General features: G+C 42.8%; 2 protein-coding genes across 2 annotated transcripts; both read right to left on the bottom strand.

The window, feature by feature from the left end:
* Nucleotides 1-305: 305 nt before the first annotated feature.
* On the bottom strand, nt 306-677 carry LOC138880791 (uncharacterized). The gene has a single exon (XM_070160968.1). It carries the CDS (start codon nt 675-677, stop codon nt 306-308), a length of 372 nt encoding a protein of 123 aa, XP_070017069.1.
* Nucleotides 678-752: 75 nt separating this feature from the next.
* On the bottom strand, nt 753-2,635 carry LOC138880790 (uncharacterized). Its single transcript, XM_070160967.1, has 4 exons — nt 2,276-2,635; nt 1,919-2,116; nt 1,426-1,693; nt 753-1,012 (listed from the first exon to the last, which is right to left on the bottom strand). Exons 1-4 carry the CDS (start codon nt 2,633-2,635, stop codon nt 753-755), a joined length of 1,086 nt encoding a protein of 361 aa, XP_070017068.1.
* Between the last annotated feature and the right edge of the window lie 9,984 nt (nt 2,636-12,619).

The following is a 12,619-nucleotide window of genomic DNA, read 5'->3' as shown; positions in this document are numbered from 1 at the left end:
GAACACCAATTGATTCCAAAATTTTGAGGACTCCCCTCAAAATTCTGCCCCAGTTTACTGGGTTGGTGCTGATGCGAAAGCTGATAACTAACTTTGGAATTTTGAGGGTCCTCCTCAAAATTCTGCCCCAGTTCCAATAGCGGGGGAAAATGGAATTTTTCTTAGAATGTGACCGAACCCATTGGGCTACCTACGTATCCCCTCTTAAATGGGAATCAGGTCAGGTGTAGTTCAGATTATATCATGAAGAAAACATATGATCAAATGTAGTATCTCTTTACTGCATCTGAGTTGATCGGCTTCGGCTAGGCTTCCCCGTCCATTTCTGCGAGAATAAGGGCTCCTCCAGTTAGAACCCGGTGAACCATATACGGACCCTGCCAATTAGGAGAGAATTTTCCCTTGGCTTCATCTTGATGCGGAAATATTTTCTTCAATACCAGCTGCCCTGGTGTGAACTTCCTTGGATTAATTCTTTTGTTGAAGGCTCTAGACATTCTGTTCTGATATAATTGACCGTGACATACTGCATTCATTCTCTTTCCATCTATAAGGGCTAACTGCTCGTAGCGACCTTTTACCCACTCTGCATCATCTAACTCTACTTCCTGTATGATCCTCAAGGAGGGAATCTCTACCTCAGCGGGAATGACTACCTCTGTACCATAAACTAGCATGTAGGGAGTTGCCCCGATTGATGTGTGGACCGTGGTACGATAACCCAATAAGGCGAACGACAATTTCTCGTGCCACTACTTGTGCCTTTCAATCATCTTCCTTAGTATCTTCTTGATGTTCTTATTGGCTGCTTCTACAGCTCCGTTCATCTGAGGTCTGTAAGCCATAGAGTTCTTATGTTTAATCTTGAATGTTTCATGCATTGCTTTCATCAGGTCGCTGTTGAGATTAGAACCATTGTCGATGATGATTGATTCTGGAATCTCGAATCGACAGACCATACGGTCGCGGACAAAATCTGCTACAACATTTTTGGTCACTTCTTTGTAGGATGCTGCTTCAACCCATTTGGTAAAGTAATCAATTGCCACTAAGATGAACCTGTGCCCATTTGATGCGGCTGGTTCGATTGGTCCAATAACATCCATTCCCCAGGCGGCAAACGACCATGGTGAGCTTGTTGCATTAAGCTCGTTTGGAGGTACCTTTATCATATCTGCATGTATCTAACAGCGGTGGAATTTCCGTACATACTGGATACAGTCTGTTTCTATAGTCATCCAAAAATACCCTGCTCGAAGTATCTTCTTGTCCAAAACAAAACCATTCATATGCGGTCCGCAAGTCCCTGCGTGCACTTCATCCAATAGTTTGGTTGATTCTCTTGCATCAACACACCTTAACAAACCCAGATCGGGAGTCCTCCTGTATAGGATTCCTCCGCTGTGAAAGAAGTTGTTGGATAACCTCCGGAGCGTACGCTTCTGGCAAGCTCTGGGTATTCTCTTGTTGTCAAGTATTCTATGATATCATGGAACCAAGGTTTCCCATCGACTTCTTCCTCGACATGAGCACAATAAGCTGGTTGGTGATGAATCTTGACCTGGATGGGATCAATAAAGTTTGAATATGGATGCTGGATCATAGACGATAAAGTGGCTAGGGCATCAGCGAACTCATTCTGTATTCTGGGAACGTGCTGGAATTCCGTCTTTCTGAATCTCTTCCTTAACTCCTGTATATGATGTAGATAAGGGAGTATCTTGGAATTCTTGGTTGCCCATTCTTCTCGAACCTAATGTATGAGTAGGGTCGAGTCTCCGATCACTAGTAACTCTTGAATGTTCATGTCGATCGCCAATTTGAGCCCTAAGATGCAGGCTTCGTATTCGGCCATGTTGTTGGTGCACGGGAATCTAAGCTTGACAGATACTGGGTAATGCTGACCGGTTTCTGATACCAGGACTGCTCCTATACCGACTCTATTGAAATTTGCGGCTCCATCGAAAAACATTCTCCAACCATCATAGGATTCTACAATATCCTCTCCTATGAAAGCTACCTCTCCATCAGGAAAGTACGTCTTTAGAGGTTCGTATTCTCCTCCTACAGGATTCTCGGCGAGGTGATCTACCAAAGCTTGCCCTTTGACTGCCTTCTGGGTAATATAAACAATGTTGAACTCACTTAAAAAGATTTGCCATTTAACGAGCTTGCCGATGGGCATGGTCTTCTAAAAGATATATTTCAATGGATCCATTCTGGATATGAGATAAGTGGTGTAAGCACAGAATTAGTGCCTCAATTTCTGAGCTACCCAGGTCAGAGCACAACAAGTACGTTCTAATAAGGAATACCGAGCCTCGTATAGGGTAAACGTCTTGCTAAGGTAATAGATTGCTTGCTCCTTTCTTCCCGTTTCATCATGTTGTCCTAAGACACAACCAAACGCTCCAACCAACACTGCGAGATAAAGCAATAGGGGTCTCCCCGGCTCAAGTGGAACCAAGACTGGTTGCGTTGACAAGTATTCCTTGGTTCTGTCGAAAGCCTTTTGACAATCATCAGTCCATTTAGTGGCGACATCCTTCTTTAGAATCTTGAAGATGGGTTCACAAATGACAGTGGACTGTGATATGAATCGGCTGATATAGTTGAATCTTCCCAGAAAACTCATTACATCCTTCTTGTTCTTTGGTGGCGGTAATTCTTGAATGGCCTTAACTTTTGATGGATCCAATTCTATTCCCCGGTGACTCACAATAAAAACCAATAACTTTCCGGCTGGGACCCCAAATGCACACTTGGCGGGATTTAGTTTCAAGTTGTATCTCCTCAATCTGTTGAAGAACTTTCTCAAATTTCCAGGTGATCTGCAGCTTTCCTGGACTTGATGATGACGTCATCCACATACACCTCGATTTCTTTATGTATCATGTCATGAAAGATAGTGGTTATGGCCCTCATGTAGGTAGCACCAGTGTTCTTCAAACCGAACGGCATCATTCTGTAACAGTACATCCCCCACGGCATGATGAACGCCATTTTCTCCGCATCTTCTTCATCCATCCATATCTGATGGTATCCAGTAAAACAATTGACGAACGACTGCAGCTCATATTTTGCGCAATTGTCAATCAATATGTGTATATTTGGAAAAGGGAAGTCGTCCTTAGGACTAGCCCGGTTGAGATCTTGGTAGTCGACACAGACTCTAACTTTCCCATCTTTCTTTGGTACTGGCACGATGTTGGTTAACCATGTCGGGTACTCTACCACTATGAGAACCCTGGCTTTGACTTGCTTGGTAACCTCTTCTTTGATTTTCAGACTCTTGTTTGGCTTGAATTTTCTGAGCTTTTGTTTTACTAGCGGGCATGCCGGATCTTTCGGCAACTTGTGAGCCACAATGGATGTGCTGAGACTGGTCATATCGTCATAAGACCATGCAAAGATGTCCTCATAATCTTTTAGGAACTCTGTGTACTCTTTCTTTTCTGATGGCGACAAATGTACGCTGATACGTGTTTCCTTGACATTCTCTGCGTCTCCCAAATTAACAACCTCAGTTTCGTCCAAGTTGGACTTGGGTCTATTCTCAAAGTTCTCGACCTCTCTGACAACCTCTTCTGGTATTTCATCTTCTTCTGAATCTACGTCCGTTTGTTGCATTGCCTCATTGGAAGTCACAGTCGTTGGTTCATCATCAAGATATGTAATAGTAATGATGTATAAAATAAAGTAAATGATAGGGAAAAGTAATAAGATCGAGATATAAAAATAAACTTGGTAAATGCTTTTGATTAAATTCATAACTGTTCGAAACATCGGAGCTCTTTTTAAAAGTAAATACAATGCGAAAAAGTAAAATCAACTAAAAAGTAAAATATGATGCATAGTGCGTTATTTTAGCCTTGCTACCCCGAAGCTCTCCGGGCACCGATGGTCCTGACCGACCAATTGGTGAGGCATTCTCCTCGGTTCACAGCCTGAATGGAAGGGCCTTTCTCCCCTTCCTCCTCGAAGATAACACAACAGTCCATATCATCTTCCAGAAATAGGTTCTTCATCGCCGCTAATGTTTCATCCTCCTCTGATCCGTATATAACATCAACTGGCTGAAAGGTCTGCTCTAGCTGAGGTATAGGGCGTTCCAATGGATAGTAGGGACCGCGCCATGGTGGCGACCAATGGTTGAACTCCTCCCAGATGTACTTATACCCCAGGCCAAAAGTGGTACCATGCTTCTTCAACTCGATAGGCTTGGTGATTCCCTGGAGATTCTTGCCAAGTCCTTTTCCGGGCTCATACCCGCTCCAATTCAGAATGCTCTCCATTTTGTTATCCCACCACTTGTCTTTGTCTATAGCATTGACTCGCTCGATGTGGTGGTATGTTTCTCCACCTATTCTCCTTCTACCTCCGATCATCGGGATGGTTTGGAGACTGTATGTAGGGTTGCTACCGTCACCGTGAATGATCACTTCCTGATGATTCCATTCGAACTTTACAGCTTGATGCAAGGTTGATGCCATAGCCCCAACGACGTGGATCCAGCAACAAATTGTAGGATGCTGGCACATCTATGACTTGGAAGTCAACATCGAATCAGGTAGGTCCCATCTGTAGGCACATGCTAATTTCTCCAATGGTGGATCTTTGAGACCCATCAAAAGCCTTGACGTTGATTGCTCCTTTGATTTCGTGCAAACCTTTACCCAATGTCCTGAAGGTTATTAATGGACAGATGTTAAGACTGGATCCCCCGTCGACTAAGATCCTGGTGATGAAATAATCTTCGCATTGCGCAGTGATGTGTAATGCCTTGTTGTGACTAAGCCCTTCTGGTGGTAACTCATCCTCGTGGAAGGTGATCTTGTGGCTTTCCAGTACCTGCACCACCATATTCGCCATTTCGCCTCCTGTTATGTTGATGGGAATATAAGCTTCACTCAATATTTTCATTAAAGCATTTTATGTGCCTCAGAGCATTGCAGAAGAGCCAGGATGGAAATCTGCGCTGGTGTTTTGTTCAGTTGCTCAACAACTGAGTACTTTTTGGCCTGTATCTTCCTCCAAAGGTCATCGGGTCCAGTTTCAACAGCCCGTCCAGAGGCTTGCTTGTTGGACTCAGCTAAATGTTCTGGGGTGTATACCCTGCGTGTCCTGGTCATGCCCTGTACGACGAGTGCTTCTCCAGTATGTGTTTTCCCTTTCCTTCTAACCTCAGCTGTGTAATCCTAAGGTATGACGTTCGACTTGAACGGGGTCACATCTGTCATGGAAACCGGAATAGGCATCCTGGGAGGTAACACAGCAACTTCAAATGGTGCGGGTGCTTTTGGGACCCCGAACTCAACCTCGATTGGTTTTGGCGCCTTTGCAGGAGGCACTTCAAACTCGAGTGGTACAGACACTTTTACCACATCGCCCTCAGAGGGCTGGATCTGAACAATAATGGGATTGAGGGTAACCGCCGGCTTCTTAGGTTCTTCTTCTTCAGCAATTAATCCAATAGACCCATTGGGGTCCCAATCATCCTCAATCTCAATCACATGGATTCCCCCGCCCTTGTGGTCAGACAGAGGGTTGTTGCGGACATTGAGAGCGGGTTCCTTTGCTATAATGACCTTGTTATCAATCAAAGTCTGAATCTTGTCTTTCAACGAGTGACACTCGTCGATGGTATGGCCTTTCATTCCGGAATGGTATGTGCAGGTTTTGTCGGGATTGATCCATTGGGAAGGATTTTCTGGAGTTATGGCTGGGACAGGTGAAACGTAACCGGCTGCTTTGAGCTTTTCATATAATTGGTCAATTGGCTCGGCTATGGCGGTATACTTTCTGGGAGGTCTTCGGTCGAAATTTGGTCTAGGCCGAGGAAAGTTTTGGCGAGTGGGTGGTGATGGGTAATGAGAAGGTTGGGAGTTGTATGCTTGGTACACAGGCGCGGGTTGGGAATATCTTGGTGAAGTGGGTTGATATGTGGGCGGTGGAGGTGATTGGTAGGCAGATGGTGACATTTTGTATGTAGGTGAGGGTGCTTGGTAATTTATGGTAGGTTGATATGTGAGTGGAGTTGAGGGATAGGTTTGGTACTTCATAGGGGAATTGTTCCTTTGCGCAGCCATTACGGAATTTACGTCCTTTTTCTTTGACGAGCCACCAGACTGTAATGCCTTGTTGGTAGCTTGCAATGCCTCGAGGTTAGTGACCATACCATTTTTGATGCCTTCTTCGATCCTTTTTCCCAACTTGATGATATCGGAGAACTTTTGACCCTCTATTAGCATCAACCTTTCATAGTATTGTGGATCCTGAGCCCGGACAAAGAACCTGTTCATCTGCTCTTCATCCAAGGCCGGCCAGACCTTAATAGCTTCTGACCTCCAACGAGTAGCATACTCGCGAAAGGTCTCTGTGGGTTTCTTCTTTAGATTCTGGATATAGAACACATGTGCGTTCTCAGTGTTGAACCTGAATCGGTCTATAAAGTCAGATGCCATGTTCACCCAACTTGTCCATTTCTTTGCATCTTGGGTGATATACCACGATAAAGCATCGCCTTTCAGACTCCTCATGAACAGCTTCATGCGGATTTTCTCGTCCCTCCTAACTTCTACCAGCTTATCACAATACATTCTCAGATGGACCCTGGGATCACCTATTCTATCAAACATCTCGAACTTGGGAGGTTTGTACCCCTCCGACAGCTCAACATATGGCTGAACACAAAGATCTTCATAGTTCAAACCCTCAACACCTTTGCCACCTTTGACACCTTGGACCCGGCTAGTTAGCTTCTTGAGTTTAGCGGCCAAATTCTGAATGAAGGAGTCTTTGTCATCTAATTCGGGTGCACTTGTGATTGGTTGAGTATAGTGGGGTACAATGTCCACAAAGAGGGGATTGTTGTGGATGTGGTCGTTTGTAGTGTTTTGCGGTTCGGGAATGAGTAGTGGAGTGTTATTGCATGTGTTGCAGGCTTGGGTATGAGTGGGTTGTATTGGTGGTTGCGGGGTATTTTGTGGAGGTACAGGGTTCTGGGTAGTAACATCAGGAGCGGCAAGAGTGATTGACAGGCTTGCAAGGTTCCGGACTTGGTCCAATTCTTCTCGAAATCTCAGCAAAGTCTGCTCAAGATGAGCAGCAGTCTCCTTGGTAATTGAAGTGTTCTGAGAAGTTTCCTCAAGTTTCTTTCTAGCACTTGCATCTCCCATTTTGCCTTTGTTCCTGTTTCTGGTAGGACTCGGAGGAGGAGGAGGTGGAGGACCCTTGGATGTTGTTGAGTATGCTGATGGTGCCAGAATGCACGAACTAACCTTTAGGGAGGGGAATAAAACAAAAGAAAAACAACAAAAAAGGTAAGAAGTCAATGCAGATTCTGATAAAAAATATTGCGATATTAAAACACATTGTGCAGGAATATAAATCGCTTCCTAATTTGGGCCCGAGGTGGGCCTAGCGAAAAAGTTAATTTGGAGAACTTATAATGCTAAATGCCTCATTTTATTGATAAAAACAAGACGAGTCTTAAAAGAAAATGACTGAATAATATAAGATGTCACTAATGACCAGTGGCCTTATTACATTACGAAAGCAATAAAAGATCCTAACTACTTGGTCCCCGAAGGACCTTCCCCGAATTCGGTACTCTTGCCTCCCTCGTACAGCTGCATCAACTCGTGCAGTCATAACATCAGATAGGCTCGGACCAGATGTCCGCCTGCACTTCCCTCGGCATTCTAACAATCTTCAATTCTCTTCAAGAACTTCCCTTCCAACTCCACTAGACCTCGCTCCATATACCCTAGTCGATTGTTGGCGTTGATAGCCATATCCTTCCACTCGTTGATCAACTTCTCGTGGGCTTCCTATATTTCCCGATGTTCATTCTCACATTCTCGCATCCTCTTACGCAGCTGATTGTATTTGACTTGCGCTATAGTCTTCTCGTCAATAAGCCTATGACCATGGACAAACCCTGGGCGACCTAAACCAATGTGATCATCTTCCAACCAACCCGCGTAGTGCGACACACACCCGAAATGATACATATTTTGTTCAATAGATTCCTTCCCTAAGACGAGCTTGCAGTGGCACATGTGCTGAGCTTGACACCTGTGCAGGCTATCATCATCTTGAAAGTCAGCCCTGAAATGACTTATTTTCTCGATCCTTGGTAAGATCTGCTTTCTTCCAGCTTGCCTCATTGCTCAGAGAGGGACATAAGGGTAGGTTCCTCTTAAGACGATGAGTATAAGGAATGGTGCATCCCGAGAACGAACAATAAATTCCCCGGTTGGGAACCACTCATACATCCATTGTACCTGTTCTTCTTTTAGATTCTCAAATAGCTCTACCCATCCACTGGCGTCCTCTGGCTGAGCAAACATGTTGGGCATGAAGTTCATTTGCTTTGGGTGGTGAAAAGCGATATGGTCATCCCAATCCCTACGTATGATTTCCTGTCTGTATTCGCCTTTCTGAAGGTGTTCTATGAGCCAAAGTTGAAGTAACAGATTACACCCTTCAAAGTGTAGGGCTCCTTGCTGACATTTTCCTAAAGGTCGATACATTTCGACAATGATCATGGGCACTATGCTGAAAGACTGCCCATCAATACCCTCCATCAAGGTTTTGGTCACCATGGCTAGTCTGGTGTGGATCCTAGCCTTCTTCATGGGAAAGATCATCATACCCAAGAAGCAGAACATGAACACAAAGACCCTTCTATGTGTGTGCCCCAAAGATGTAAGGGCGAACTCATCAGGGTAGGTGCGGTAGGACTTGTTGTGGCCAAACCTTTCATATAGGAAGTCAAATGGTATGTAGGACTCCTTCAGACAAGTCAGATCGGGATTCTTCTTAAGTCCCATCATTTTAAGGAAACCCCTTCCTTTGCGATTTTCTGGCATAAGTAGACCTGGAGTCTCCCAAGGTATTCCAGCTAGACCCCCTATTTCTTCCAGCAACGAGGTCATCTCGAGGTCCCCGAAGCAAAAAACTGACCTATCACTGTCCCAGAATAAAATAGCAGCTTCGATAATCTTGTTGTCAGGCTTAACTTCCGAAAGTGAAGGAAGGTTTCCTATGTATTTGCGGATGAGGGTTTGATAACTGGCATGAAGGTCCTCCCACCAGCTTAACAACCTCGGGTGAATGTTGGATACCATACCGAATCTGGGGACTTCGTGCCTCATTTTCTGCAAAACAAAGTGTTAGGTCCTTAACCCCACCAAACTCGACTATTTAAATCAATAATTAGCAATAAGGCATTTAGTTCTCCAAATAAATGCACATAACATGGAGGTGTCCGTTTGGATTTCGGGAAAACCCGGTGGACTTTGGTTAGGCTGCCTTAATGAGTCATTATGCGGACAACATAACTGACTCGGCTAAGTTTGACCATGATGCATGAACAGTTTAATGGAATAAGGTTTCTACGTTTGAAGTGCTAGACAAGGTACCCTTGAGCGGACAACTCAAGAGGAAAAGGCGCGGAACCATCGACTACACCGTTGATCGACTAGTGTTACCGCAAATATGCCTTTGCCACATTTAGGGGGTTATAATATCGGAAGGGCGCAACCACTCATTATAAGCGTTGCTATAAGATTTGCTTTGGCACGAGTGAAATATGATGCTGAAGAATGCAATCATAGGAATAAAGCAGATAACATGTATTTTCACGTTCATAAAGATTATAATAAATGCTAGAAATTGAAATAATAATAAGGCAGCAAAAGAAGCAAAAGGAAAGAACATGAAGAGCCAAGTTAGTAATTATGATGAAATAATTAAAGGCAGAAAATAAATGCAATTAAGGAAGCGATAAAGTCACAAAAGCACGTAATGGTAAAAGCCTTAAAAAAATCCCCAACAGAGTCGCCATGCTGTCGACGCCCCCTTTTTCTAAAGGCAAAATCGGGTTTATGACATTATGGACAAAACAACTCTTATTCCCTTTTGAGGAATTGGGTTTATGGATTTTGAAGAGTCGCCACATAATGATTATAGTGCATTAGGACACTTGAAAGAAAGGAAGAAGATTTTTTGAAAGAAGACCAGAGTTTGGGTAAGGGCTTGAAATTATCTCAAGGGAAAGGTGTTAGACACCCCTCAAGATCCACTAGTGTGGTTCCCGATCGTATTTAGTTGTGACTTTAAGAAGAGTACAAGTAAACTAACAATGTTGGCACATAGGGAATACAAATAAGTTTGAAAGTTTTGAAAGCAAAGAGAGAAAGAAGACATAAGTGGTTTTTGGAAAGATTAGTTGAAGAAAACATTAAAATATTTAAGAAAACATCACATCATATAACTAAAGAAAAGAGGTCCTAGGTTTAAATATAATATGGATCACTTTGGTGCAATACCAAGCAATCATTCTCACACGAGATATTAGCGCACCAGTCATCATATCCATATTCTACCCTTCCCACCCCGTTAAGGTATTAAACATGATTAGTCTCGTTTACTTATTGCATGCTAATACCCGTACCAACCTGTCAGTCCCGGGGTTTAGGACTCCTAATCCTAAAAAGGGGGAAAGGAAGCATAGACATATATGGAGTTTCAAAAGGATAAAAGACTAAGGCGACAAGCAAAACAAGTATCAAATATTGAGGGACGAAACAAACACATGAAAGGCTCATATAAACCCCATGAATCACATAGCAAATTATTGTAGCATGTCTTGCAGATACTGATTTGGTCTTTAACAATTAAATAGCGGACATATTAGTTTAACACATAGAGTTGGATAAAAAGTCTACATTAGGCAACCCGGATCTAATTGTCAGAAGTTGAGGTATTTTATACAAGTTACTGATTAAGAACCTAATGCAAAAGTGTTTGAAACAGAAGGTTGGAAAATCACAGAAGTTCAGAGGGGTCTTTGAAAAATCAGCTAAATTTTTTCAGTAGAAGTACAGCGGAATTGTAAAGTAGAGTTTCAGAAGTAAGAATGCTTTAAAAGGGGAATGAGTTTGAAACCTGTTTTGAAAGATATCTCCATGAGGCGAATAAAATTGAGGCAGAGAGTTGAAAAAACATTTTGGAAAAAGAAAAATGCAAGTTTAGAAAATTTGCAGACAAGTTTGGACTCTGTGTTTGAAATGCTTAAGCCAATGGCCGGATTATTACTTACACAGATTTGGGCGAGTCTGAAACCCTATAGACATGATATCTATACCTTAATTTTATCTTAAGACTCGTTACTGTTATTAAACGTTAAGAAAAAGTGTATTTCATTACCCTACGGTTTGCCTAACGTTTCGCGCGTTCCCTATAGGCATGATTTCTATATGCAATTAGTTGATTATTAGGTCCTATAGGCAGGATTTCTAATGATTTGCAACATAGTTGAACATTAAATCCTATAGACATGATCTCTAAATGATTGAATGAAAGGAATGCAAAAGCCTATAGACATGATCTCTAGGTGATTTAAACGTTGAACCTATAGGCATGATATCTAAGTGATTAAACAACAATATTGATCCTATAGGCATGGTATATACCCTCTAACATATGCAAGTAAATATAAACCCCTCCCATACTCTTTTACTAATATTTCCCGGAGTTCCTTTTTTTTACAAGATTATTACAGAACCAGAAGAAAGAAGGTAAACAAAAATACATCACAGCCTACAGCTAGATCCGAGCATCCTAATTCAATCTTAATATCCAATAACATGTGTTCCACCAAATCCGGATTCCAGAATCCAAGGCCTTCTCTTATTCAGAGTGTTTCAAAATTCCAAGGAGCTTCAAGAGCCCAGGCAATGCTTACACTCTGAAGAGTAAATATTGTAACAGAATAGTGCAAGTGTAGAATTACTAGCCCTCAGGCATCCAAGTTCAGAGGGAACTCCGGGGTCCCTAAGCATGGCTTACCAAAGGGGGTAGAACTTAGGAACTAGGAATGAGTGCAAAGTGAGAGGGGAACCATAGCAGAGGGTGGTCATACCCAGCCATGGCATAGGCTGGCACACCCCTGACCCTTGTTTAGGTCAAACAAATAGGAGCAGACTCTGAGGAGTCAAACTTAGGGTCTGAGTGGTGATTAGGACACTACCAGACCTATGTTAAAGCTCAACACATAAAGGGGAGAGGGAATGGGAAAACATTTGAGTAGAGACTCAGGAGAGTCTGATTCTGGATCATGGACAACAATATCAGATGCTGCCATGATTCAGAACAGTACTAGCACATAAAAGGGAATAGAGGGAAAGGATTTCCATACAGAAGCATACACTGACATTAAGGAAAATATAAGAAAACATAGCAGACTGAAGATGCAAGGACATAGAAGAACATGCTACAGAACATAAACACACAGTGAAGAATGTGTAGAAGAAGAGAAGTAAATACACATAGTAGGAGAGTGTTATTTAACTTTAGAAGTACATACCAGTTTTCTGTTCTAGTACAACAGAGAAACAACAGCAAGTAGACAACCAGACTGTTAGCAGGAACAACTCAAAAACTTCAGCAAGTACTTGGGAGTTCAGGGGAACTCCAAAAATATTCAGACAGTAGTAGAGAAAGGAGCAGAGTGCTCAGTAGAGAAACAGTAGTAGAGAAAGTGGTAGTAGAAAGAGTAGTAGTAAAAAGAGTAGTAACCAGTATATTTCAAAGACAGAGATGATTGTGT

Source organism: Nicotiana sylvestris, chromosome 11 (assembly GCF_000393655.2).
Source record: "Nicotiana sylvestris chromosome 11, ASM39365v2, whole genome shotgun sequence".
NCBI lineage: Eukaryota > Viridiplantae > Streptophyta > Magnoliopsida > Solanales > Solanaceae > Nicotiana > Nicotiana sylvestris.
Note: the sequence above shows the minus strand (reverse complement) of the source record. Positions and strands in the feature narration are given on the sequence as shown.